The sequence below is a fragment of the Ailuropoda melanoleuca genome, chromosome 13, assembly GCF_002007445.2.
Source record: "Ailuropoda melanoleuca isolate Jingjing chromosome 13, ASM200744v2, whole genome shotgun sequence".
NCBI lineage: Eukaryota > Metazoa > Chordata > Mammalia > Carnivora > Ursidae > Ailuropoda > Ailuropoda melanoleuca.
In genome coordinates, this window is record NC_048230.1 from 30,681,419 (window position 1) to 30,701,003 (window position 19,585).

General features: G+C 40.8%; 1 protein-coding gene across 2 annotated transcripts in view; it reads left to right on the forward strand.

Annotated features, from left to right (window-relative positions):
• Nucleotides 1-3,393: 3,393 nt before the first annotated feature.
• Nucleotides 3,394-19,585, forward strand: part of DCAF7 (DDB1 and CUL4 associated factor 7) — a 30,959-nt gene continuing 14,767 nt past the window's right edge. For both annotated transcript variants that reach the window (XR_004619434.1, XM_034640093.1), the window contains exon 1: nt 3,394-3,762. Coding sequence is in view for 1 of the 2 variants with exons in the window: in XM_034640093.1 (XP_034495984.1) it covers nt 3,625-3,762 (138 nt within the window). In the remaining variant the exon portion in view is untranslated. The remainder of the gene's footprint in view (nt 3,763-19,585) is intronic.

Below are 19,585 nucleotides of genomic sequence, written 5' to 3' on the forward strand. Positions count from 1 at the left end.
TCCGCCCCTCCCTCTGCTTGTGCTTTCTTTCTCTCTCAAAAATAAATAGATAAAATCTTAAAAAAGAAAAAAAAGGAATCTTGCCTAACGTTATGGGAAAAGGAGGACATGGTTTCAATCCAGATGGTCTGGCTTGAGAACACGTACAGTTAATCGCTCCAGTGGAACGGGCTATTGTCCAAAAAGTACCTGGCCACCAGTCCTCAGTCCTTTCTCGGTACTGCATTTTGGTACATTTTGAAAATGAATCCCTGCTACCACATACACATTTTTAAGTTAGCATATGACGTATTTCATTGACAAGTTTAAATAGTTGCAAGCATGTAATTTCCAGTGTATTGTGAATATTGATACTTTATAAATTGCTTCATTTATATCGATCCACTTAGATCCAAGTACCATAATGATTTGAGAGCCAACATCATTAATTTTTTTTTAAAGATTTTATTTATTTATTCGATAGAGATAGACAGCCAGCGAGAGAGGGAACACAAGCGGGGGGAGTGGGAGAGGAAGAAGCAGGCTCATGGCAGAAGAGCCTGACATGGGGCTCGATCCCATAACGCCGGGACCACGCCCTGAGCTGAAGGCAGAGGCTTAACCGCTGTGCCACCCAGGCGCCCCATCATTAATTTTTTTTTAAAGTAGGATCCGTGCCCAATGTGGGCCTTGAACTCATAACCCTAAGATCAAGAGTCACATGTCTACCGACTGAGACAGCCAAACACCCCTAACATCATTCATTTTCTTTTTTTAACTTATTTTATTTAAATTCAGTTAGTTAACATATAGTGTATCAGTAGTTTCAGATGTAGAGTTCAGGGGCGCCTGGGTGGCACAGCGGTTAGGCGTCTGCCTTCGGCTCAGGGCGTGATCCCGGCGTTATGGGATCGAGCCCCANCAGATGTAGAGTTCAGTTATTCATCTGTTGCATTTAACACCCAGTGCTCATTAGAACACATGCCCTCCTTAATGCCCATCATCCAGTTACCCCATCCCCCCACCCACCTCCCCTCCAGCATTCCTGTTTGTTTCCTATAGTTAAGAGTCTTTTATGGTTTGTCTCCCTCTCTGATTTCATCTTATTTTATTTTTCCCTTCCTTCCCCTATGATCTGCTTTCTTTCTTAAATTCCACATGTGAGTGAAACCATTTGATAATTGTTTTTCTCTGGTTGACTTATTTCGCTTACCATAATACACTCCAGTTATATCCACATCATTGTAAATGGTAAGATTTCATCCTTTTTGATGGCTGAGTAATATTACATTGTGTATGTGTATATATATATGTGTGTGTGTGTATATATATATATACATTACATACACAATGTAATATATATATATATATATATATATATATATATACCACATCACAAGAATAGGGGTGCCTGGGTGGCTCAGTTGGTTAGTGGCTGCCTTCGGCTCAGGTCAGGGTCTCAGGGTCCTGGGATCCAGCCCCATGTTGGGCTCCCTGAGCAGCAGGTAATCTGTTTCTCCCTCTCCTTCTCCCTCCGCCCCTCCCCCTGCTCATGCTCTCTCTCTCTCAAATAAATAAAATCTTTAAAAAAATAAAAAATAAAAACACGAGAATAAGCACTTCTATAACATTATTCCTTTTTCTCTTCTCGTAATTCCATTCTATTCCCACCACAGTTTATGCTACATGCAGTTTATTTCCAGATTAGGGTCTATTATTGATAATCTGATCATAACTGTTGGCAACAAATATATATATGTGTGTGTGTGTATATATGCATATATTTTTTAAATTAAATTTTTGTAACCTTACCAAGGCTTTAAGGATTACTCTTAATAGTACAGAGTTGTTCAAAACAACAGAGATATAGTTCAAATTTTTGTAAATAATTTTTTAAAGTTTTTAGAAAGATTTATTTAAGTAATCTCTACACCCAACCTGGGGCTTGAACTCAATGACTCCAACATCAAGAGATGGTTGCTCTACCAACTGAGCCAGCCAGGAGCCCCAAATATATTTCAAATTTTTACAGAAATTAAAATTTTATTGGAAATGCATGTATAAAGGGGGGTATTTTCCTCTTTTTTTTTTTTTTAAGATTTTATCTATTTATGTGACAGAGAGACAGCGCGAGAGGGTACACAGCAGGGGAGAGGGAGAAGGAAGAAGCAGGCTCCCAACCGAGGAGCCCGATGTGGGGCTCGATCCCGGAACGCCGGGATCACGCCCTGAGCCAAAGGCAGACGCTTAACGACTGCACTACCCAGGCGCCCCAAGGAGGGTATTTTCCTCTTATTAGCTCATGTGTGTGGATGAGTATCACTTTTTATTAGAACGAGACAAGGTTCAGCAACTCTTTTATACCTATTTTTCTTTCCTTTTTAAAAAACTTAAGCAGAGAAAACTTGTTCAAATAAGTAAGCAGATGGAACACGAAGGGGTCTGATATATACAGCAGTCACTTAATTCTTCCAGAGTTGTTCAACAATCCACGATACTTAAAACGATATTTAATGATATCGTCTAGCAGTTCCATTTAATTGTGTTGAAAGCAAAGCATAGGAAACCATTTAAATTATAAAGAGATGGTACCTAGATTCAGACCCTTCTCCATTTCGAACTGAGGACACAGATGTTTAGGGCTTGATTAGCTGTTGCCTTGGGCTCCGCTGCGGGGAAAGGGATGGAATGAACCGGAACCGACAAAAATTTAGGGCCAAGCAAGTAGTGTCGCCGACTTAACTAAAAACCAACCCTGAAATTCCAAGCATTTCTAGAATGTCCAGGAAAGCGCGGGAAGGCCTGACTAAAGGTGGGTCGATCTGCAAAGGCGTGTCCTCCGCCTGCCGTTGGGGGGACTGGGAGAGCAGCTCCCCGGTACACAGGGGTGCGGGCCCTAGGAGGAAATGAAGGTGATTCCCGTTTGGCCAGGGCCAGGCTGCCAGGCCGCTGGCCCTTGGGTAAGGCAGCATGTAAATTTCTACTGCACAGCGGGGAGAAGCCGCTCAGAATGGCAGCTGCAGAGAGGAAGTCAGAGCAGGTCACACAGGAGGGTTCACTCTCAGAGGCTTGGCCTAGAACTTGGAGGCCTGCCGCGCCGCGGCTGGCTAACTAGCCTCTAGGCCACCGACGCCCCATTCACCCTCACTGCGCCGTTATCTCTCTGACTGACATCTTTGTTAGCCAATCACCTGTGAGGCTGAGAAAGTACCTGCCCCCTGAAATTGGGCCGGGCAAGCGATTGGAATGACAAACATTTAAGCCAATAGCGAAGGGTTTCAGAAGCTACGGTTGCACTAGCCAATAAGGAGAAGGAACCTTTCGAAAGGACATGTCAGGCAGCCAACGGCCGGCGCCGCTACGGGGGGTAGCGTGACTTCCGTTTCGAAAGGGCGGGGCGGGGCTTCAAACGGAAGGTGGCTGTTGTCCGAGCCGAAGCAGGTTTGAAACTGGGGGTCGGGCCGGGCAGTCGTTGTCTGTCGCCGCGGCCCCGCTTCCGGGCTAGGTCGTCCCAGCCCGCCCCCGCCCCCGCCCCGCCTCCCTTCGGACCCCTCAGTCTCAGGCCCGGCTACCCGCCTGACTCGCGCCCGGCCCGCAGCAGCTTGCTGTCGTCCGGGCCCGCAGTGCGGCCCCGCCGCCGCCACTATGTCCCTGCACGGCAAGCGGAAGGAGATCTACAAGTATGAAGCGCCTTGGACCGTCTACGCCATGAACTGGAGCGTGCGGCCCGACAAGCGCTTTCGCCTGGCGCTGGGCAGCTTCGTGGAGGAGTACAACAACAAGGTGGGCCGGGCAGGGGCTCGGAACCCAGCTGGCGGGGAGCGGGCCCCGGGAGCACCCTTTCCGGGCCGGAGCCCAGACCCCAGGATCCTGCCACTGTTTTCTGAATAGAGAAGGATGACACTTTCCTTATCTTTTCTTGGCTTCTTTGATGGTGATACAGAAGTGTAACCTTGAGTAGTAAGTCTCTGGACATTGACAATTTGAGGATCTTTCGTAGAAGCACAGGCAGTAGGAGAAAGCTTTTAAGCTGACATTGCAGCATGAATTTATTTTTGAAAGTTGTTGAGTATGTCAGTGGGAAGAATTTTCTTTCCTCTATCCCTTAATCTCTCCCACTTAACTCTATTAAACACTATGAGAATGATCAGAGCAACGGAGAGTTTGGCTAGTGGTGTTTAAACCTTTATACTCCTGCTGGACACCACGAACACCATGACTAAAGAAGAATGAAACTGTGCGGACTTGTGATAGTGTGGTGCAGGGGGAGAAGCCAGGTGGAGTTTGGTTCTGTCTCATCTACTGACTAGATGTGAGGTGTTGCTCAGGTTAATCTTACTATTTCTGACCCACAGTGTGTTGTAGGAAAAGAGTTCTTTTTTACACGTAAAAGTCCTGTCAGAAAACATTTGTACATTGTAAGTTTGTTTACAGTTTTCCAGAAGCATTTCTCTAAGTCTAGGCTTCAACTTTTCTGGACAACCCCTGCCTTTTTAAAAGATTTTTTTAATTTATTTATTTATTTATTTATTTATTTGAGAGAGAGGTAGAGCGAGCTTCAGCACATGAGCCGGGGGGGTGGGGAGAGGAACAGGCAGACTCCCCACTGAGCAGGGAGCTGAACACAGGGCTCCATCCCAGGACCCAGGTATCATGACCTGAGTGGAAGGCAGACACGTAACCATCTGAGCTACCCAGGCACCCCTCTGGAATTCCCTTTGAGAAATTGATGAAAGTGACAGACTCTTATTGCCCAGACATAACACACAACAATTTACACACAAATTCCATTGAAGTCCACCCATTGTCCACAGAAAGCAGAGAGTCCTGAGCGAGACATAGTTTTATTTTGTGTAATTGGCTTGCTCTTCCTCATGCCCCATACTGAACAGTAGAACGGAATGGAATTCCAGGTCCTGATGTGGAAACTGTGTGTTAGTAAAATTGAGACTACTAGAACTATTATTTAAGAATATATGTTTAAAAGAAAAAGTAAAATATATCTTTCAAAGGGTTTGAGGTTTTTTACACAAATTGATGGCCCCTTTTTTCTTGCAAGGTCCTCCAGAGTCAATTTGGATAAGCAGTAGCAGCCCCATTTCTAAGGAAGGTGTAACTGAGCCACAGTTAGGTTGCTGGTGGAATTAGTGAAGTGATTCAGGTCAGACCTCACTTAAAGAAACTCCACTCCAAAGTTTGCCCTTTTATTTAGTAACCTAATGGAACTCCTTTGTGCCAGGCACACAGGAAGTGTGGGTCTTTGTAGTGAAATGTAAACTAATAATCCCAGTAATCATACCGTACGCAGTTACCTCTATCTTAACTTGCATGATGTAGGCGACACAGTATCTTAAAACTATTTTTGTGCACCAACCTATCTAGGTCAGGGTTCTTAACGTCTGTGTGTGTGTGTGCGTGTGTGTATACACGTATGCCATGGACACTTTCGGCAGTCTGAAGCCAGTAGACCTCTTTTCATAATTATGTTTTCAAATGCATAAAATACATAGGATTAAGAAGGAAATTGGTTATATTGAATTACAGTTTCAAAAACATTTTTTAAAAAGTGGAGCTATAGTAATATGTATTTTTTTAGGGGGTGGGAGGGGGCAGGGGGGAGTGAGAGTCTCAAGCAGACTCCCTGATGAGTGTAGAGCCCATCATGGGGCTGGATCTCACGATCCTGAGATCATGACCTGAGCCAAAACCAAGAGTCGGACACTTAACTGACTGAACCACCCAGGCACCTCTGTACTTTTAAATTAATTCATTAAGTTACACCATCCAGTGTAATTATTACTATAATTTTAAAGTAGTGATGAGGGTAAATAGCATTTCAAGATGTTAAATAATTATAGGGGTACCTGGGTGGCTCAGTCATTAAGCGTCTGCCTTCGGCTCAGTTCATGATCCCAGCCAGAGTCCTGGGATCAGCCCTGCATCGGGCTCCCTGCTCCCACTCCCCCTGCTTGTGTTCCCTCTCTCGCTGTCTCTTTCTCTCTCTCTGTCAAATAAATAAAATCTTTTTTTTAAAAAAAGGATGTTTAATTACAGTAATGTGAATTTAAAAGTTACTGATTGGAATTTTCATCTTTCTTTCCTGCTTGCTGTCGATAATGATTGCCAGCAGAGGGCGAAATAAATGGATGCAGCTTTTAACATTGGTGAAAAAGTCCAGAAATGTACATCTTTTTTACTCTGGAGACACTGCTATAAGAATGCATGATTATGAGTTCTCAAGTTTTTGTGGTAATGTAACCATGTTTTTCCTATAGTAAAATTATTTGTATTTGTAGTTCAGCAGAATTAAATTTATTTGCATTTCAAGAACAACTTGACTTTCAAGTGTTCCATCATCTGAATAAATTTGGGAATTGTTTCAGAGTAAAGAACTGAATTCTATCAACTACACCTGGAATAAGAAGTCCCATGATCAGTAATTGTGTTTCATCTTCTCTTCTCGTGGTCTCTGCGGGGGGTACAGCAGCACTGGTGTTGAAGTGGTGGTTCTCTAAATCTTAGTGTGTGTCTGAGACTCCCCTGAGGGATTTGCACATTCCTGGGCTCCACCCCTGAAGTAGACACTCTGCTGATTCAGAAACAGGTGGTACAGATGGCACTCTAAGAACATTACCCTGGGATTACCTTGGCACCTGCTGACCAGAGGCAGAAATCCTATCTTTTTTGCGTCTACATGCACCTGAACATTGATTCTTCTCTTCCATCCCATGCAAAAAGCTCTATTACCAAATAGCCCCTTTGGGGTACTTTGTGTTGAGATCTCAGTCCTGCCTTTTCCTAGTTTTGTGTGGCCTTGGGCAAGTTAACGTCTGTGCCGCAGTTTCCTTATTTGTAGAATGAGGGAATAAGTAAGATTAAATGAGTTAATATATATAATGGGTTTAGGAACTGCCTGGGACGTACATGGTAAGCAGTTTAGAAACACTGCTATTATTTTTTAATCATCATCATTACTATATCTGTGTAATTGAAATAAAATCAAAGAGAATTATATGGGTGTTATGTAAAAGTGACTTGTATTTTCCAGAGAGGAATCAGGACCCAAGCCAGAAAGCTACCCCAAAATGTCATTATGTAAGATTGGAAGACCTTATCTAGCCTTTGGGTTTTAAGAATATCCCAGTCCTTTTGATTTTTGAATTCTGTATGTGAAGTTCAGCTGTGCATGGTGAATTTCATAAAGTACTTGGTACACATATTGGCCTACATTTCTTTTCAATTTGTAGTTGGAAGACTTGTGGTAGATTATAGGGTCTTGTTAAGAATTCAGTTACTGGTGAGGTTAATGGCAAGTCAGAAGAAAATACCATTTAAAGGAATATAAGGACTGTAGTTCAAATTTTATAACACATAAACACCAGTGGGGTTTTTTTGGAATTCATTTTATGGTTCCCCTCCCTCTTGTGATATATATATCTACCCTAATTCTTAAATCTAAGAAATCATGGTTTGAAGTAGACTAAAAATAAGGGTCACCACTTAATTTTGCTTTTGTATTCAACATTATGAGTCAGGTTAATAAAGTCAAATAATGCTTCTTAACAGCAACAACAATAAAATGTCATTATGTTCATTCCTCTGCCTTTTAAAGACCCAGAGGAAAAAATTCCCTTGATTCCTTTCAACTAAACCCATTTTTGTGGTCTAGAAGCATGTTGTAGTCAGACCCCAAGTACCATAATGTGCTAGTTTAAGCCCATTTTCTCTTTTTCTACCCGACTTAGACACAGAAGCTGATACAAGAACGCTGGTATGTCTCCTGAGTTCACAAGTGGTATTTGTCCTGTTTTAGGGTGAAAGATGAGTAGCAGTTCCTGGGTTTCTGTTTCACTTAGTTGCATGTTTCAGAGTTGGTTTTGAATAGAATTGGCAGTCAGAGGGATTAATTTTGCACTGATATTTATATAGCTGACCATTGTGCTTTAAGATTTAGCATCTAGAACACATTTTAAGATTCTGAGGAGAGAAAAACAGGTATACCTGATGCTTTTTGAAGAATACTGATAGTGAATCTGGTTAAGATTACCTTGTACTTGAAATACACATGGGATGAATGCTTGCCCTTTCAGCCTGTGTTGATGCCTGTGAGATTTTAAAGCAGTTATTTTATCTATTTGGCACATAATGATTTTGACTCTGGCATATAAATTTTCACTTCTTAGTATTTTTGGCAGCCCTTTAGGAATCTCTTGATTTACTTCAACAAATATGTATTGGACACATACTTATGTGTTTTGGGCACTATGATGATACTTAGTAACCTTTTATAGCCTTTGTTAGCAGATGTGAAATTGGCAACAAGACAGAGTTGTTTTAGTACACATAAGGGTTTGTGATAGATACTGAGAATTTTGCAGTACTCCATCAGTCCCTGGCAAGACTGGCAGCAGGGGGATTTAAAATATAAAACTATTCTGGTTTTAACATCCTCCTTTCTTTTTTCTGGACAGTGAGAGGACTAATTCCTCCATGGGACCACTGGATAAAACTGCTGGTGCTTTATTACTTTTTGTCCTAACCTGGTTCATACAGACTTACTGGAGATGCTATGATTTGAACAAGGAATGAATCTGTGTTCTGTAGGTAATCTGGCTTGCCTGAGGCCAGGATGTCAGAGCTGATTGGTTAGCCTCTGAGCCAGGAGCTGAAGGGGTACTATGCCAGAATTCATCTCAAAGTTTGACAAGGCAGGACTTCTCTGCAGACATTGATCAACAATAATCAGTCAGGAAAAGGCTTCAAATGGAAAAGATTAAGAAAAGCTCGTTTATTCTCTCAAGATTTTGCTTTGCTAATTTTGGTTATATTAACAAATCATAGAAAATTTTCCACTGACTGGAGTGGTATATTGATTTGCACAATTTGGGGACTTTTAAAAAAATTACATATATACAGGGGTGCCTGGGTGGCTCAATTGGTTGAGCATCTGACTCGATACCAGCTCAGGTCTTGATCTGAGGGTTTTGCAATCTAGCCCTGCATTGGGCTCCATGCTGGGTGTGGAGTCTGCTTAAAAGAAAAGAAAAGAAAAGAAAAACATATATACATACACATTCACCTTCATGTTCTGGTACTAGCACTGTGTGTAATAAAGTGGAATACACAGGTTCCTCCCTCAAGGACGGTCTAATAACAAGATAGACATGGTACCTTTTAAATTTTTTTAAAATGTAAGGTGTGTGCAATGTGAATAATAACTTACATTGTTACTCATAAAAGCATTTGAAAGTGAAGATGTGGTCATGTCTTCATAAATATTTTATATTGGATATTTGCTTCTTTAAAGATTTATTTATTTATTTGAAAGAGAGAGACTGCGTGCGGCGGGGGCACGGGCATAGGGAGAGAGAATCTCAGACTCCGCACCGAGTGTGGAACCTGACTTGGGGCCCTATCCCATGACCCTGAGACCACAACCTGAGCCGAAACCAAAGTCAGATGCTGAACTGACTGTGCCACCCAGGCGCCCTGCATATATGCATGTTAGGAGACATCTGACACATTAACATCCACAGTTTTAAAATAAGTAAAAAATGATCTTTACAGACTTTTCTTTTTAGGGGCATTTTTTTCTTCACATGTTGGGGTAAAAGCATTGTAAAGCAATGGTTGCAGAAAGGCAGTGGAAATGGGAGATAAAAGTTTGATAGGACAGGGAGATATGGAGAAAAAGGGACAAGGGTAACCTAAATGTTGACACTAAGATGTTTGAAGTCAGATAATTTTTCCTTATGCTCCCACTAGTAAGTGAGGAAGGACAGAAGGATAATGAAGATCCCATGGGTATAGGAAGATGCTAAGAAAGGAGATCTTTGGCCTCAGATTTCAAGCTCATACAGTTCTCTAGAATAGGATTTTGACAGGCAAAATCAACAGTCCTTTGGGACAGTGATAAGAGAGTGCACAGGCTGGCGGCAGGTGCTTCTCCATTTGACACCTTGGGTAAGAGGGGAGCTGAGCTGTACAAGGAGACACATAGATGTGCCACCTTCTCTGGAAGCAGCAGATAAGGCAGGTGGAAGAGAGGTTGAATTGTAAGCAGCTTGACAGTTTCTCATCCCTGTTGGCCGGGTAAATGCAAAAGCTTGGTGTGTTTCTGTTAACTTGGAACATGGCCCTGGCTTCTCCCATAAGGGCCTCCTTCAGAGCATATAGGAAGAACTTGTCTCAGTCAAAAGGAACCAGCACAACAGCTGTAGAAAGATACTGTAGAAAAGAGGAAAATACGGGAAACAAGTGGCAGGTAAAGTACCCACACTAGAAAAATGCTTTTTACCTCAGATGAAAATTAATGGCCAGTCCTGCCACTGTAAATTCAAAGAACTTAAGAAAATAAAGAACTCCAAGCAGAGATACAGAAGATCAGGTAAAGTAAGGCACAGTGACAGGAGAAAAATGGAGCATCAGCAGGTAGAGCCCAGGGAAATAGTGGAAGAGAAAACTAAAGTTATCACAGGATTAAAAGCCACATGCACAAACTGCTGAAAACTCAGTGAAGGATAAGAAAGACAGGTTGAGAGAACGAAATGGAAATAAGCAGTTGAATGTGGTAGATGCAGAAAATGAAGAAGATATAATTTAGGTATAATTGGTGTCCCTGAAGAAGAAGACCAAAGGAATGAAACAAAAAAGCTCAAATACGTAATTAGAGACTTTACAGAAATACAGATTTGAAGTAATGCGTTTAAACCATCTTGCAAGAAAAATGGACACAAAACAATTGACACTGGTTTCTCAGTTTTAAGGGGAGAAAGAATCTTGGGCAGCCAGGCAAAACAGTTGAGTCCTCTTGAAGAGGAAAAATTAGGCGTACCACATTTGATGACAGAAGGCAATGGAGCAATGTCTACAAATGTGCAATTATTATAGATTGTGCCAGTATAAGTACCTGAGAGTATGCTTAGGAATATATAAGATTTATGTTGTAAAAATAATGCACTTTTTAAAAAGATAACTCAGTTTACTAAAATGGACCATGTATTAAGAAAACAAATTTTTTAAGTTAAGGGAAGTCAGTTGATTAGGAGTAATTACTACATATCATAATTTAAGGGTGGATGAGAAAACTGAGGCCCAGATATGATAAATGACTGGCCCAAAGTGATATTGATGGTAAAGGTAGGGCCGGGATTGGAATACTGTTTGTCACCAGAGCTTAAAAATAAATATATACAAATGTAAAAAAAAATTATGAGGAGAAAGAATGTGTCGAGAAACAGGGGAACAATTGCCCTATCAGAATAGAATAAATATACTGGAATTGGTATAGTTATAGCCAGAGAGATTGGTGGAACCACATAGAATGTTCCAAAGCAGATCTAAGTGTATTTTTTTCACTAGGAAAAAAAAAAATTGTCTGACATAATTGGCTGTCCATCTAGCAGAAAAATTTAGAGCCTGCTAATTCACTTAGTATATGAAAATCAATTCTAGATAAAATAGTTAAATGTGAAGAAAAGTCTCACAAGCAATAATAGAAGAAAATTGACTAGGAAATTTGTACTCAGGCAGTGGGGGTGAGCAGAGGAGAAGGCAGTCTTAAAACCAATCGTTAAATCCAGAGTCAAGTAAGGAAAAGATTGACAGATTATACTACATACAAATAAAACATTCTCTGTGAAAAGATAATGCTATGGACAAAGTCAAAAGACAAATGATAGGCCAAGGGAAATATTTTCAAAACATGACAGGTTAATTTACTTAGTGTGTTAGAAAAATGGACAAAGTGGGACACCTGGGTGGCTCAGTTGGTTAAGTGTTGGCTCAGGTCATGATCCCAGGGTCCTGGGATCAAGCCCCAAGTTGGGCTCTCTACTAAGCAGGGAGCCTCCTTCTTCTCTCTCTGCCTGCCTCTGCCTATTTGTGCTTGCTTTCTCTTTCTCTCTGTCAAATAAATAAATAAAATCTTAAAAAAAAAGAAAGAAAAATGGACAGAATATAAATAACCAGTTCATAGTAGCGAATGAGAGTGCTCTATAAATAGGAAAAGATGCTCAACCTCATAGGTAGTTAAGAGAATGAGAATTGACCTTGTGATTTGTTTTTTTCCTTTCAAATTTATAAAAATTAAGTTAACTGCTTCTAGTGTTGATGATATGAGGAAATGAACACTTACTGCTGGTAGGAGTGTGAATTGCTACAGCCTATTTGGAAAGTAAATCAGCATCCCTTAAAATTAAAAATGCACATACCTTGGGGTGCCTGGCTGGCTCAGTTGGTAGAGAATGTGACTCTTGATCTCAGGGTCATGAGTTCAAGTTCCACATTGGGCTTGGGCATGGAGCCTACTTAAAAAATAATTAATTAATTAATTAAAGCAAGTGTTGCTGCATTAAAATAAAATGTGCATACCTTCTAATACAGCAGTGTCATTCTTGGTATTGGCCTCCAGAAATAAAGGTGGCAGTACATAAGTGTGTATGTAGAAGGCATGTAAGTAGTGGCAAAAAAGGGAAACAGTGTACATCATTAGGGGAGTTGTTGAGCCACATAATACGGTACATTTATTCTATGAAATATGCATCAATTAAAGAATGAGTTGGATCTGTGTATTGATCTGAGGGATGTCCTTATTTTGTTAAATTAGTGAAAAGATTCATAGCATTGGCTATAGTATTCCTTTCTAAAAGTTGAGGGAAAACCCTACACTGTATATATATATATTTGAGCATAAAGAAGCAACATACACTAAATAATTGTGATATACTGGGGATGGGGTGGGGGAGAAGTTATTCACTTTTTTTGTATACCTATACTTCGGTTTTATACAATGGTCATACATTTCATAATTCTTTTTACAATCTATTAAAGTTCATTTAAAGAATAAAATAAACCCAATTGAAAGATCATTAAAAATAAATTAAAAAGAAAGATCATTTAGTTAGAACTTGTAAGTCTGAACAAGAAAATAATAGAAGATATAATGGTAAGGGGTTTAGGGTAGATTTTTGGTGTCTAAATTCTATCAGTCACCCCTTTTCGCCTTGAGAGCTTCTTATCAAGGAAGTTATGTACCAATAATAATAATAGCCAAAGGAGAAATCTAGCCCCACTCTACTAATGACTGGACAAGCACCTCCAGTGTGATGCTACTCCCTGGTAAATTAAGTTGGAGAAGTGCAGATTACCCTTAAAGCCTAAGTGAGACTTTCTGCTTTTCCACGTCTAATTTATGGGCAGATCCAACCTGACCTCGCCTATTCAGCTGAAGGTGGAGAGAAGCTGGAGCAAAGGATGGTCAGACCCATCATGAGTAGTCTGGTTTGCCTCTCCATGTAGGGGCAAGGTTGGAAGAAGCGAGAGTGCCGTTGTGCCTGCCTACCAGAGCAGTCAGGCCCCCTGTGAGACATGTTCATGGGCCGGCTCAGACATTGGCCAGTTCAGCAGCTGGAGCGAGTTAAGGGTGGGGATGCAAGAGCAGAACTCCTCACCCTCGGTATTTCTTTCCATGGAGCGGCAGGGACAGAAACTCTTTCCTTTTTTTTTTTTTTTTAAGATTTATTTATTTGAGAGAGGGAGAGCAAGAGAGAGAGAGAGAGCACAAGCAGGGGGAGCGGCAGAGGGAAAGGGAGAAGCAGGCTCCCCACCGAGCAGGGAGCCCGATGTAGGACTGGATCCCAGGACCTCGGGATCATGACCTGAGGGAAAGGCAGACACTTTATCAACTGATCCCTCCAGGAGTTCTAGAAACTCCCTTTCCTATCAGCATAGGTGGACATATGGAGTAGGAGGTGAGGTATAAAGATCGAGAGTGCTACTAACAGTTTTTAAGACTATGGTCAAAAGCCTAGATAAAGCATAGTTTTAAGGCAAAACAAAGTACCATATTTCAGTAGAAAATCTGAATAATTAAATTCCTAAGGATTTTTTTGAAGAACTGAAAAATCTAATTAAAGATTTGCTCCCAAAAAGACACCACCTCAGAGTTTTATGGGCAAATTTATCAAAGGCACAGTAACCATCTATAAGAGTTCCTACATCAAAAAGAAAAAGATAGACACAACTCAGTAAAATAAACCGGACAAATGTTTTAAGTTGGTGTTTTTTTAGCATGGTGGTGAAGATCTTGGGCTGTGGGATAGGATTACCTATATTTAAAAGGTAGCTTCAGGGGGCACCTGGGTGGCTCAGTAGGTTGGGTGGCCTACTCTTGATTTTGGTCAGGTCATGGTCTCAAGGTCCTGAGATTGATCCCCAAGTGGGGGCTCTGCACTCAGCTTGGAATTTGCCTGAGATTTCTCTCTCTGCCCCTCCCTCAGCACACACACATACTCTCTCTTTCTCTGTCTCTCAAATAAATACATAAAATCTTTAAAAAGGCAGCTTCATGATTGTTGGCAGGATACTTACTGTCTTTTTTATTCATTACCTTAGAAAAGTGGGAAGAAGAATAGTATCTGGGTCGTGAAGGTGTGAGAGGGTTAGAGGTAGTACCTGGGTGAGAGGTAGTGCACGTACAGCAGTAAGCCCAGTGCTTGTACTTGACCCATCATAAGCACACACGTAATTAACTTGTTACTGTTAATCAGAAGTAGAAACAGTAAACAAATGTGCTCAGCTTCAAGAGTAAAATGATGAAATACCATTTTTATCCATCAGATTAGCAAAAATGTAAAAGATTATTTTCAGTGTTTTAAGTTGTGGAGAAATTGGCACTCCTAGACTGTTCAAGAAAATGTAAATGGAAGCAACCTTTTGAAGGCTGTTGGATCAAATCTATTAACTTTTTTTTATTTTTATTTATTTATTTATTTTAAAGATTTTATTTATTTATTTGACAGAGATAGAGACAGCCAGAGAGAAAGGGAACACAAGCAGGGGGAGTGGGAGAGGAAGGCAGGCTCATAGCGGAGGAGCCTGATGTGGGGGCTCGATCCCATAACGCCAGGATCACGCCCTGAGCCGAAGGCAGACGCTTAACCGCTGTGCCACCCAGGCGCCCCTATTAACTTTTTTTAAAGCTTAAAACAACACATGTTATCTCATAGTTTCTGTCGTACTAACATTTAAAATGTGATGCAACGATTACACATCTAGCAATCTAGGCAGTAAAGCATTTGCACGTGTGTACAAAGTATTGTTTATAAAAACAAAACAATGGGTTATAACCACAATAACTGTGAATGGTTAATAAATTATGGTGTGCTTAACATGGCCTGCTGTAGAAGAATGAGGTAAACCTGAGAAGACCTCCCAAGATAACTTGTTAAGAGCCAGTTGCAGAATACATTTTGTGGTCCAAGCCTCTTTATGTTTTGTAAAACACCCCGCCACATACATATGCATACAAATGCACAGGGGAAGGACCATTTGAAAAGATACACATCCAACTCATTTGAGAATAAGTTGAATTGGGGTTGGAGTTAATGGGAGATTTTACCCTTTGCTCTGTATTATATGAATTTTCACAGAGAACTTCCATTCTCTTTCATCATCACATTTTAAATGTGTGAGTATCTGAACAAAAAATTGAATAGCAGTGAGAGCCAGTTGTTATTCCTCTCAGTACTTGGTTGGCAACTTAGAGCAGAAGAACTAAAGTCAGGTTGAGGATAAAACAGAGATCTGTGCGAATACGTGAAGTCTTTGGGAAGATCAGGAAAAATGAAATCCCAGCCATTACCTGCTTCTTCCCTGGCTTAGGTACTGTTGTGCAGAGGTTGTGTAGACCTTGCTGAATTAGTCAGCCTTGGATGTTCTTAAGAATATGGATTCCTGGACACTTGTTGAATCAGAATCTTGGGCTAGAGTTGGGGGCCCCAGGGGTGTGTAGAGCACTCCAGGTAAATTTGATGGAGACCACTGCTGTCTGTAGTACAAGCCGAAGTAAGACAGGTCCTGTTTTTAAGACATTTACTAAGTGAAATATCAGAAGACAATAATATAAGTACTTTCATTTGGTAGTATGGGGTTGGTACAGGTCAGTACGGAAAGATCACTGTACCAGGAAGACTACAGATGGTTTATGAAGGGGGTGAGACATAGTAGTAGTATTAAAAGCTCATACTCTGAGTATGAGTATACATTAGCCTAAGCAATTTACATACAAAGGGTGTTTATATACAAAGAGTGTTGCAGAGAACTCTGAGATAGGTACTGTGAATGTCTTCACTTTACAGATTGGAAAGCCAGTTTAGCAAAATTAAGTAACATGTCCAAGGTGCTACAGCTAGTAAGTGGTAAGTAAGGGGCCCTGGATTCCTGATGCCACTGTGCTGTATTAAAATTGGATGGGATTTAGGTTGATGGAAAGGAGGTAGGTGGGTTTTACAAGCATAGAGGGCAGTGTAAGGAAAGGAACCTGAAAAAGATGAGAAGCAGTGACTAGATAAATAAGAGTGGAATTAAGATAGGCTAGGGCCGGGTGGTGAAGAGCCCTGAATGTCTGGTTAAGAGGATCCTAAGTGGCAAATGTTCACAGGATCTGATATTTCAAGGTTGTGGGGAAATCTCTGATGACTTGAAAGGTAGCTTTTAGAAGGGAGTCTAATGTTTTCTCTAGTTTAACCTCATGGTGTTATCTGCCTGGTTAGGGAGATTTTGTTTCCTGCACTTGGTGCCATATCCCCAGCACTTAGAACAGTGCCTGGCACCTAGTAGCTACTCATTACAATTCATTCAGTAAGTACATGAATGAAATATCTGGCTCAAAATCTGTATGAGAGGCTTATTCTTTATTCCGCCCAATGAGCCCAAAAATTTAATCTCTTTTCTGTTTTCTCCTCCCTCCCCCACCATGGTTGATGCAAATTTTCCCTATTCCATCTAGAATCTTCCTTCTTTATTATTTCTGCAAAGGTCCGAATTTTAAATTCTCAAAGAACTGTTCATTCAGTCAAAATCCCTTTTGTGGCCATCTCTGGTTGTCCTTTGCCATTCTCACTACCTGTCATCATAGGCCCTTAACCTTTTCCAGTTTTCCTGTGGGTCTCTGGGCTGAGCCCCCTGCCCAGCAGACAGTTCTGCCCAGCATTACCAGGCCTCTTACTCTTACTTCCAAGGTCTCATAGTCCTCCTGTCACCTTCTCAGACACCTTCACAGAGGAAAGCCCAACTAGGTCCTCAGTTTGCTTTCAGGGCTCTGCAGCCTGCCCCAGGCACACCTTCCCAGCCATCTGCACTGCTCTTTCAGGTATTTCCTCTCAAACAGGTTTTCTTGCTGCCACCAGCTGGGTCATTTAGTTTGCTACCTTAGTACATTGATTTGTTTCTTCTCTCCCATCTGCCTGGGGTGCTTTGCCTTTCTTCTTTGCCTCCCCGGAACCTTTCCACACTTTGGAAGACTGTTCAAATCGTATCTCTGCTTTTCTTCACTTACACCCTTTGAATTATTGCTCTTCTTCTTCTTTTTTTTTTTTTTTAAAGATTTTATTTATTTATTTAACAGCGAGAGACAGCCAGCGAGAGAGGGAACACAAGCAGGGGGAGTGGGAGAGGAAGAAGCAGGCTCCCAGCAGAGGAGCCTGATGTGGGGCTCGATCCCATAACGCCGGGATCACGCCCTGAGCCGAAGGCAGACGCTTAATGACTTAATGAGCCACCCAGGCGCCCCTATTGCTCTTTCTTCTAAACTGTTACCAGTTATCTGTGTTATAAATAAGCAGCTTATAATGTATTACCTGTGATGCCACTTTTATTGCTGTCTTAGGGCAGTGTTACTGTGTTTTAGGATAGTAGATTTTTTCTTCTTTTACATCTTCATATATCATCTCCCCTAACACATTATATTTTTTGATTTTTGAAAGCCTGTAGGTGTTCCATAAAAATGAATATTTAGATTTAGTCATCAGTTTTTTTTAAAGTCAGACATGGATGGCAAGATCTATAAATATACATAGAAAAATCCTTAGGAATCTACCCAAAAAGCTACTAAAGCTAATAACTAATTTACCAAAGATAAGAATTCAAGATTAATGTGCAGAAGTCAGTACTATATAGTGGCAATAAACAATTGGAAGTGGAATTTTAAGACGCTTAGGAATAAAGTTAATGAAAAAAATGCAAGACGGGTACATTAAAAACTTCAAAACACTGCTGAGAGAAATTAAAGCCTAGGGGCGCCTGGGTGGCTCAGTCTTTAAGCGTCTGCCTTCGGCTCAGGGCGTGATTCCGGCGTTATGGGATCGAGCCCCACATCAGGCTCCTCCGCTGGGAGCCTGCTTCTTTCTCCCACTCCCCCTGCTTGTGTTCCCTCTCTCGCTGGCTGTCTCTCGCTGTTAAATAAATAAATAAAATCTTTAAAAAAAAAAAAAAAGAAATTAAAGCCTAAGTAAATGGAGAAATACGGTGTTTATGGGCTAGACAACACATTATTGTTGTTAAGAGAGCAGCTTTTCCAAACTGATTTATGGATGCAACACAATCCCAAGCCAAATCTTAGCAGGCTTTTTGTAGAGTTTAGCAAGCTGCTTCTAAAATTTACACAGAAGAGCAGATATATAGAACAGCTAAATCATTCTGAAAAAGAACAACGAAGGTGAAGAACTCACACTATCTGATTTCAGGACGTCACTGGAAAGCTGCCATAATCAAGACAGCATGGTTCTGGTAAATGGATAGGCATAGAGATTAATAGGACAGAATAGAGAGTCCAGAAATAGATGCGCAAATACACGGTCAATTGATTTTCAACAAAGTGGCCAGAGTAATTCAAAGGAGAAAGGATAGTTTTTATCAAATGATTCTGGGACAGACATTCATATATAAAAAAAGTGAGCCTTGATTCATACTTCACATCGTATAAAGCAATTAACTTGAAAAGGATCATAGACCTAAATGTAAAGCCTAAAACTATAAAACTTTTAGAAGAAAACATAAGAAAAAATTTGTGGCCTGCGGTGGGGCAAAGATTTCCTAGCAAGAACACAAACCATGAGTTAAAAAACACAACAACAACAACAAAAAAAACCGATAAAGTGACGTCATCAAAATTTACAATTTCTGTTCTTTGGGGTACCTGGGTGGCTCAGTCTGTAGAGCATGTGTGATTCTTAATCTCGGGGTTGTGAATTCAAGCCCTCCGTTGGGTGTAGAGATTACTTAAATAAAACTTTTAAAAATAAATTAAATTTCTGTTCTTTAAAAACCACTGAAAGAAAACGATGGAACAGCTGTAGACTGTGAAAAGATAGTCGCAAAACACATAACCGGGGGCTTGCATGCAGAATATGCAAAGTACTCTCAAAACTCAACAAATAAGAAAACAGCCTGTTCAAGAATGAAGTGAAACTATTCTGTATGATTCTGTAATGGTGGATACACATCATAATCTATAGATCGTATAACACAAAGGGCGAACTCTAACATAAACTGTAGACTTTGAGTGATGATGTGTCAATGTCGGTTCATGAGTTGAACAAATGTACCACTTTGGTGAGGTGCTTTGATAGTGGAGGTGGTGAATATGTGTGGGGGCAGGAGGTATATGGGAACACTACTTTCTGCCCAATTTTTCTGAGTCTAAAAACCAAGTCTTTTTTTTTTTTAAAGGACAAAATATCTTTTTTTTTTTTTTTAAAGATTTTATTTATTTATTTGACAGAGATAGAGACAGCCAGCGAGAGAGGGAAAACAAGCAGGGGGAGGG